Here is a 9,622-nt window from a genome sequence, read left to right on the forward strand (position 1 = left end):
AGTAGGTTATTATTGTTATTATTTGGCCTACTGTTAAGGCCCAATTATGTTTTTAAATTTACAGTATTTTAAAACTTGATATTAGATGTAATATTTATTCAGTAATGAAAATTTTACTTTATGTAATATTATTCTGTTTTGGTCAATGTAATCAATGAATGTGATCCATGATGCTGTCTCACTGCCTGGCATTTCTGTCGTCAGTTGGGGTGTGATAATATAACATGTGGAAGAGAATTTATAATTGTTGCGTGTGCACAAACATCTAGATTGATCAACTTCTTGTCCTCTTCAAAGTAAGCATGTGTAAGAGTTCTCTTCTACTCTCCAGGTACGCCATCTTTTGATTCTTGGAAGGTTGGATTATGTGGACTATTCATGATGATATCCATCATTTTATAGTCCATGGTTTCAAGAACAACAATGGCCTTGCTTTTCCACATGGCGAAATTATTTTCATCAAAAAGAGGGATTTTTTTGGCTGATGTAGAACCAATAATAGGTTTAAAGCATCCAGAGGAAGATGACATTGCATGATAAAACAAAGGAACATACTTTGATACTAGTTGTAGGATCATAATAACATAATATCAAGTAATAAAGAACAATACGTAATCAAAAACCAATTTTGATTAATAAATTCTCACAAAGAGAATGCACCAAGCGATGTAACTTACATAAAACCCTAGTGTAACGTAACTTATATACTAGGTTAGATTATTCTATAATGAAATCCATATATATATATATATATATATATATATATATATATATATATATATATATATATATATATATTAGGGATTTAAATACAACAAGATAAAAACTATACAATAGAAGATCCTATCACTAAGATAATAGATCTAGATCCTTGCAACAAAAGTAAATTCCATGTTGCAATGTGAAACTTGGATGTAACGTCCTAAAAATTCATAGTAAAATTTTCAATTTAAAATCACTTAAACCATACAAATGAGTTGTTCCAAAACCAATCCAAGTGATTAAATCATTCAAGCATCAAAGTAAAAAACATAAATAGCCAATGAAAAACTCTAGAGGATGCTGTGCATTCACGTCGGGCCCTTCCATTTCATACCAGAAGTACCCAAAACCAATAAACATTAAAATGTAAGCATAAAGCTTAGTGAATTCCCCAAAAATACCAGATACCATATATGAAATCAAGCCTAGCCCGCACATTTGACCCAACCCATAATAATGGTCCTACCCATTCCTGATCGATGCGCACAACCCAACATATAAAAGGGGCATAACCTGATATACAAGGGGCCTAGCCCAACATACAATGGACCTAACCTACTCATGCAAATGTGCACAGCCCCACATACATGCTAATTGTCCCAACACAACATACAATGCAATAGTCACAAAGGCAACTAGCATCCTGCATAACACATTCTAGTGGGTCGGCATTGGCGCCTTCGACCCATGGTACAGTGAAGAGACTCACCCGACTCATGAATTAGCTAAACCACAGTTCAAAGCCTTACAACCACTACTGTAATACTCCTATCACATCATACAAGGTCCAACCTTAGTCTACACACTAAAACCAACCATCTTGAGAAAAAGTCAACCCAAGACAAAAGTAAATAGTCAATGTTGACTTCAGTCAACCGCCACGCCGTGGATTTCCTTGGCCACTTCGTGACCCTAGTACGATTGATTAGACAACTATTTCCCAGTTTCCATGATGTGGCAACCTATGGACATTTTGTGGGCGTTGGGTTTCCAGCATCGTAATGGATTAAGTCACTTTCTTCGATCACAAGAGCTCCAATGCTCAAATCTGGTCCATTCTATACTTTAAATGGATAAAGTTTCCAACTTTATCCATTTATACATCCAAAGGTATCAAGATCTCTCACCGTAGGTCCAAATAAAGCTACATACCACAATGTCTTAACCTCTAAGCCCTTAATCTGAAATGTACTTAACCCAACCACTCCAGAAAGGGTTTCTAATACCAGATCTATGATAAAGATGAAAGCTTTACATACATGCATGTCCAATACATTTCTAGAATCCAATTTTAGGTCAAAATGAGCTAAAATGACTAAAACTCATGCAAATAACAAGATCTCCAACCAATGTATAGATCTACATCATATGTTTCTCATGGGACTCAGGAGAGTCATAAAGTTGCCAACTTTATGTGTTCCATCCTTTCAAAATTTCTTAACAAAGAAGAACATGGGACAATATCCTATATCTAACCGCTTCAAGCCTTAAAGTTTGAGCCTTTGACATTTAAAAAGGTCTAGAAGCAATGAGAGATGTTTATGGTGTTGTTTCCTTGCAAGATCCAACAATAGAGCACCTTCGTCTCCTTCTTCTCTTCTTCTCCAAGCTATCAATGCTCCAAAAGGCCACAAATCACCAAGGGAATGAGTGATAAGGTTTCTATGAGATATAAGGGTGTTGGAGGCTGACAATGAACCCCATAAAAGACTTAGAGGGGTTTAAATACGGAGCAAACCCTAAATGAATCATGAGCTTGGGCTAGAATAGTTGTCACGCTGTGGTGGTCCATTAAATGCGTGTGTTCTTTATTTATTGTCATGTGGTAGGCATCCTTTCTCCACGCTATATCACAAAGGTAAATTTTCCCAAAAACTCTATCTTTAGCCCTTGATAAAAAAAAATATATAAATCTAAACCATTCTGGAACACAGATGTTCCAGTGGATAACGGATGAAATGTTGTTGATAGTATACCAACATGAAACTGGCTTGACTCATTAGATTATAAAGTTTGACCTTATAGTTGTCCATTTGGAAGGGTAATGGAGTGGGGTTGATCAAGTTTTCAGACTTAATAATGTATATTTATGAAAACATATATGATTGCTTGCACCATAGTGAATAATTCAAGTTGTTGAAGACATAATAAGATAATGATAATTCACTAGAATTTGTTATGAACAGAAATTACTACCAGCAAAATTTATGTTGGAATAGTTATTGTTGTTTCCTCCTTGACCCGATCCATTATTTTTAGCTTTATCTTTGCCACTATTGATTGAATTATTTGTACCTTTTCATGAATTCATTGATTAAGAACTAAGCATGGTCAAGAGTTGATGGTATTGTCCATTAAGATGTTAGCACTAATTTGTGACCAGATCATATAAAGAATTTGTCACACCCCCAAACCAGAATGGCGGAAACGTTCGTGGGCGGAGGTCGTCATATTCAGTATCATAACAGTTCATAGAAAGGAAAGTACACACCACCATATATATTAAAGTTTCCAAGATGTTTACATAATTGTATTCATTACATGTTCAAAGATAAATACATAAACATCATCCAAAAGAAGTAATTAACGCCAGCGCGTTAATCCCAAAAGTTGATTCCCAAACCTGCTTAGCGGTTCCCTGAGAATACAAGTTATTTCAAAGAAAAAGTGTCAACAATTAAGTTGGTGAGTTCATAAGTAGTTTAGAAAAATTGGATGCCATTCCAAAATGGGTGTATATTTTCCAGAAAACGTAGCATTTCAAATGTAAAGAGTTGTGATTTGTTGTGTTGAAAGTGAATGTATTAGATCCAGAAAATCCCATATTTTCCCTAATGGTTGAGATACGAGTTGTTGTGTTTTCCAAGAAAAACCCTTATTTTCTTATAAAAGTATGAAATGCATATAAATGTTCGTGTTATAAGTTGTAAATAATTGCACCAGGAAAATCCCTTATTTTCCTATTAGTTGTTTGGTTTGTATGCAGGAGAAACCCTTATTTTCCTAATATAATTGGCAGTCTCTAAGACCGAAAATCGCAAGAAACCGACGTTCTCAAAAGTTGTGTCATAGTTTTATATAGTAAAACTATACGAAGATCGCATTTATTAGATGAAAAATAGTTTTAATAGCTACTCGTTCATAATAGCATAATACCATAATAATTGTATATCCGATGAGTTTTATAACCATACTAAACATAATATGCCTGTAACGACGTTCTTCAGGCGTCGCAGCGTTATGACAACTGTCACCCCAAAAGACGGACTGTAGCTAACAGTCAGGACGCGGGATCATGACTTCCCGTATAGATCTATACACATTTGACACGTTCTCCGAACGAGAGACTCTGGTTATAGACAGGACTTGCAACATTACTTTCTAATAAAGAAAAGTAACGTTTGAAGATATACACGTCTCATGGATTCTCAATTAAGCCCGTATTAAAGTGATGGTTTTCTATGCAAAGTTTATCCTTTTTCACAATGTTTGACAAAGCAAAATCATAAGTTTTTAGAATGTATAAAACGACTTAACAACGAAAGTTACTTTGAAATCATTATATACTTTGTATAATGTCTGATGCACGCAAAGTATGACAAGAGTTTTCCATAATAGTAATGAGTTCCAAGTGATTTATTCGATAAAACAAGTGAAGTGAAACTTTATAAAATACACGATAATAACCGTATGTTTACTTGTATTCCCCCCCTAAAAGAGTATAAAAGCATTTAAAATGTATTTAAAGTGTGTTTGAAAGGGGTATGAACTCACTTGAAAGTTTGAAGATAGCAAGATGGAAAACCGGGCAGAGTTTCGTCTCGGGAAATGGATTTTCCTTGGAAATCTCGGGATTCCTTGGGAGAAAAATCGACCTTCGGGACTTGCACAAAATGACCAGGGCTTCGGGGTAGTGCGAGCACGGAAAACGAGGTAAAACGCAAGAAAAAGGAGAGAGAATGGGCCATTTTCCTGGGAACCCTCGCATGCTATTTATAGGGGGCCTGAGAGGCCACGTACGCGGGGCGTACGCTCGTACGCAGCGCGTACGCGTACGTCATGCGTGACCGAAGCCTCGACTGCCTCGGCCTCGGATGGGACGGCTCAGGCAGTCGGGTCGGATGGGACGGCGGGTCGGACGGGCGGGTCGGGTGCCTCGCATAGGGCGACGTGGACGGTTTGAGGCCAAGTTCCTCGGGTACGCGGGGCGTACAGGAGTACGCAGCGCGTACCTCGGATGAGGACGCTGACTCCCCTTCGGATAATACCGAAGTTTTATTAAAAAATATATATAAATTAATTATCAAACTTTGAAAATTCATATCTCCTTCATACGAACTCCGTTTTTGACGTTCTTTATATCCCCGCGAAGGTGAGACTACGATCTACAACTTTCATTTAGATTCCATTGGCAAATTCCGGAATTATTTTTATTATTTATTTATTAAAATGACGTGATTAAAGAATTTCTTTAAAAATTCATAACTTATTAATACGATGTCCGATTTGAGCGTTCTTTTTATGTATGTTTGTAGTTTAACGATATCTACGACTTTCATTTAGACACCTAAGGTCGGAAAGTGTTTTATTGAAACTTTGCGTTTTTACGCAACTTCGCATTGTTGGTTTTTGTCGGAAAACTTAGAATGAGCATAACTTCTTCGTTATAACTCGGATTTTTGTGTTATTTATATATTTGGAAACCTTAAGACGATAACTACCACATAGTGTACTCCAAATAGAGTTTTTGAATACTTCATTTTTCGATGATATTCTATTTCCTTTCTCAAAGAGGTTACAGGACTCGATTTTTACTGGCTTGAAATAACGGGTTGTTACAGAATTGGATTCATTGATGCTTTGATGTGGTTGATTCATTGGAGAATGATCACTTTCATTGGTGGTTTGCATGCTCGAAGCATTAGAAGCTACATTATTTCCCTTTATGAATTTATATTCTTTTGGGAATCCAAAAAGTCGATTGATTGATTGTTAATTTCTCAAAACTTTGAGACTTTTTTTGAAAATTTCACATTATTTAAAGTTGTTGATTGATTGATTTTATCACTAAATGAAGATAAACACTTACCATATTTATCTTAAGTTGAGTTCCCGATTTAACTATCTTTTATATCCCAATACCTCTTACATTATGTTGTATCTCCATCTATATAAACACATGATGAGAAGCAAATCAATATATGAAATACAAACAAACAAAAATCCATGAGTCTTTTTGTTGAGGGATTTAGAGAAAGTTTTAAGATCAAGTGAAAAACAAACTCTAGTCACTATCCAAAAATCATAATAGAAGCATGTGTACAATCTTATTTCTTGCTATTTTATTAGATTCTAAATCAAAGAATTAAAATATCACCTATTATATTTTGGATATTAAAAGAATTAACAAATGGTATTAAAGCATACTTGATTTATGCATAAATTGTTTGTTTATGGATCTCTGGCTGGTACGGATCGTTTAGGAACGTTTGTGGAGTTTCTAATTTCTAGCGTTTGACAAAACGTTCTGCTTTAAACAAAAAATAACGTTTGACACTACAAACTTTTAGCGTTTAGTTTAAAACGAAGGATCTAAATCTAAAAGCTCTATCACAGAGCATTTAACAAAACGCTACTAGCTAGCTTGCCGAATGTCATTATGTTTTGAATTTGCATAAATTAAGCTTAAAGTTGTGATTGTCTATTCAGATTTAGATATAGATTCTTTTCAAAAAAGAGTTTTACATATCAGATTAACACTATTTGCAACAAAACTAATCATCAAATTCTAAAAGATTTGCGGATAAGTAGTTTATGAAATATATATATATATATATATATATATATATATATATATATATATATATATATATATATATATATATATATATATATATATATATATATATATATATATATATATATATATATATATATATATACTTATTATAGTAAATGCATATCATATCTTAAATTTAGACATTTCAACCATATATTAAAATCTATTTTTATCTTTAAATTCCACGATTAATCATATTTTATTATAAGTGATTATTTATTATTATTATTATTATTATTATTATTATTATTATTATTATTATTATTATTATTATTATTACATCCAAAAGTACATGAACCTCTAAATTGGCTGAGATTTCTATATATCTATATGTATGTATGTATAATTTTAAAAATCTAAGACAAGACATTAATGTTATTTGCCCAAAATTCTGTAAATGGTATATAATTTTTGTTTATAAATCATGAGTTTAAATCTTATTATAGCTTACATATTTTCTTTAAAAAAAAAAAAAAAAGACAACGACAACAACAACAAAAAAATATCCGAAGAAACCAAAGAATTAAACGATAGACATTCATTTGCCCAACTCTTCTGCACTTAATTTGTCAATTCATAAGAAAAAAAACCTCATCTTGATCATATGCAAACCAAGCAAAAAGGTTGACTTTTAAGTCAAAATAAGTAAGAAAAACTTAACGTAGAACAAGAAAGTCAAGTCGCATTCTATATGTAATGCTACAACCCATCCGTTATCAGCATTGAGAGCTTTTCCGGCAAGCAAGTGCTCCGGCAGTCCTAGTTATCGCCCCCACAAGTGAAGATGGTCTGCCACTTAAGCTTGAAGCTCTTGCATATGATGACGCAGCACCTTTTCCTGACTCCAAGAAATATGCCCCATTCAACATCAAATCCCCTTCCGATCTCCAATTCCAATTCTTCCATTCGCTTTCCTTTGCATCCTCATGCTTCGTCACCTGCATTTGCATTAAACCATCATCAATATCTATCAGTATTATTATCGGTACGAATATTATTAATCAGTATCAGTGTGTATCCGGTATCCATACCTGTTTTCTATATATGGTATCGGGTGCAGCAAATCTATTGCCTTGGCTGTAGATGGTAGGGGAAGCACTGCCTCCGATTGCATACATTTCCCAATGGGTGTAGTCATTATTCACTACATGGAAATACCCATGTCTACATCTGCAACAAGAATATTTGAGTGACGTTATTCAAAAAGTCAAAAACTTTATATAAAATCATGCATGCATATATCACGTGCTTGTACTGACTATATGGTTGTACCTAGGCATTCTCTGAACAAGACCTTCACCAAAATGATTAAAAGCAATGGTAACTTGCATCTGTTTATCCTGTGTATAACTATCACTGTGTCCCAGCAACACGACTTTATCATGATGAGTCATGTAATTGTTAGAGATTGTAATGGCTGTAGATCCATGGGTGACATCAATGAGTCCATCATGACAATTAGACAATGTACAGTGATCTATCCATATATGTTTACTTGACTTAACGGTAATCCCATCACCATCGGACTGAGTCCACCATCCAGAATGATGTGGTGAGTTTCTGATGTTGCCATTTCCGGCCTGCTCACAATCATGTATATGAATCCCATGGATGATGATGTTAGAAGCACCGTGTATGGTGATGCATGGACCATTACCGATATGAACATTGACACCCCTTCCGTCAATGGTTTTGAATGAATTCATCACAAGATCTTGACGTAATTGGATCACCATTCCACGTTCAAAGATGATCCACAAAGGTTCATCTTGAATCACGCCATATCTGAGTGTTCCCGGAACCGGCTTCACTGGATTATCATTCCGAGGATCGGTGACGACGTATATCCGTCCGTTTTTCCCGCCGATCGCGTCCTTTCCAAACCCAATTGCGCAGTCAGCTAGCCTTTGACGATTGGTGGCCCAGTTCGTGTCACACCTCCAGCAGTCGTCAATTGGGTTGCCGGTGTCGCAGGAGAGGTAACCCAAGTTTCTCCGGGAGCCATTGATGCTCCGGTTGACTTCTTCTACAACTGATTCAGGGGTTTGTTGGGATGAGGAAGCAGAAGCGATTGTGAGTAGAGACAGTGAGGAAAGCAAGAGGATCAATGAAAGAAATGTGGTCGCCATTTGTAGAGGAGGAGAGGGATGATGAGATCGATGAGTGTGTTGGGGCCTTGGGGTGTTTATATAGTAACAATGGTGCGGTAATTAATAAATGGTGCAATTAATTTGCTACTCGAAGAAGTACTCTCATACTCTCTCACCTTTTTACCAGTTTCATAAAATTTGTAGTTTTAAATAAAAACAAAAGATTTTATTAATTAAAAATAAAAACCACTATATTACTTTTAAAAAATCCTTAGAAATTAGAAAATAAAAAACCAGAAAGTTTAAACGTACAACTTAAAAAAATCAAATAATTAAAAACTTGGAAAACAACTACAAAATTAACCACCATTAGTGTAACGTCTTTCACGTCTTTCTTCCTTTGCAAAACGACTTGAAGCGTATCCTCGGTCAAATTCGACGTGTCCACCAATATCACTCTCAGGTCGCTGTCTTTTTGTTTCCGATTCTTTTTATCCAAAGCAAGTTGCAAAAATTTATTCATTCTATATCTTTTATGCCTTGCACATTCTCGTCTATTTCTTTCAAGTCATCCGATTACGACGCTTTGCCCTTGCCTTTGTTTTTTGTTTTGTCCATTCCCATTGGTCCGGAGGGGGGAGGGTGACACTTGAATGGACTCATCTTTGTTGAGGCCGAAACCAACACGAGCATCCGATGAAGTGTGCTCGGATTCAGAAGTTCTTGACCGTTTTGATCTGCTATCGATGTGCTCGTCGTTTGTTTTCAGTTTTTGCCATTTTTTGTTGCTTTTGAGTAGATTCCAAACTTAAAAAAACTTGAAAGTCTTCTTTTGCTCTTTTTGATAAGTGTTAAAAGCTTTTTCCAAAAACCACTTCGTCACTTTCGTCGCTTTTCCATTGCAGTTTCATGTTGTTATATAAATCGTTAA

At 35.1% G+C, this 9,622-nt stretch overlaps 1 protein-coding gene across 1 annotated transcript; it reads right to left on the reverse strand.

Moving 5' to 3' along the window:
- Window positions 1–7,151: 7,151 nt before the first annotated feature.
- LOC145029247 (pectate lyase-like) lies at window positions 7,152–8,730 on the reverse strand. Its single transcript, XM_078977845.1, has 3 exons — window positions 7,874–8,730; window positions 7,633–7,771; window positions 7,152–7,539 (listed from the first exon to the last, which is right to left on the reverse strand). The coding sequence occupies exons 1-3, from the start codon at window positions 8,728–8,730 to the stop codon at window positions 7,318–7,320; spliced, it is 1,218 nt and encodes a 405-aa protein (XP_078833971.1). The 3' UTR covers window positions 7,152–7,317.
- Window positions 8,731–9,622: the final 892 nt, after the last annotated feature.

This window comes from Lactuca saligna, chromosome 2 (assembly GCF_052625555.1).
Source record: "Lactuca saligna cultivar CGN05327 chromosome 2, ASM5262555v1, whole genome shotgun sequence".
Classification (NCBI taxonomy): domain Eukaryota; kingdom Viridiplantae; phylum Streptophyta; class Magnoliopsida; order Asterales; family Asteraceae; genus Lactuca; species Lactuca saligna.

Bases quoted from the DNA above. Each gene is read 5' to 3' on its own strand.
- LOC145029247 (XM_078977845.1), bottom strand. From the start codon at position 8,730: ATGGCGACCACATTTCTTTCATTGATCCTCTTGCTTTCCTCACTGTCT. The intron at 7,772-7,873 runs GTACAACCATAT...TTCTTGTTGCAG, and splicing joins CTTGTTCAGAGAATGCCTAG to ATGTAGACATGGGTATTTCC. The intron at 7,540-7,632 runs GTATGGATACCG...ATGCAAATGCAG, and splicing joins ATACCATATATAGAAAACAG to GTGACGAAGCATGAGGATGC.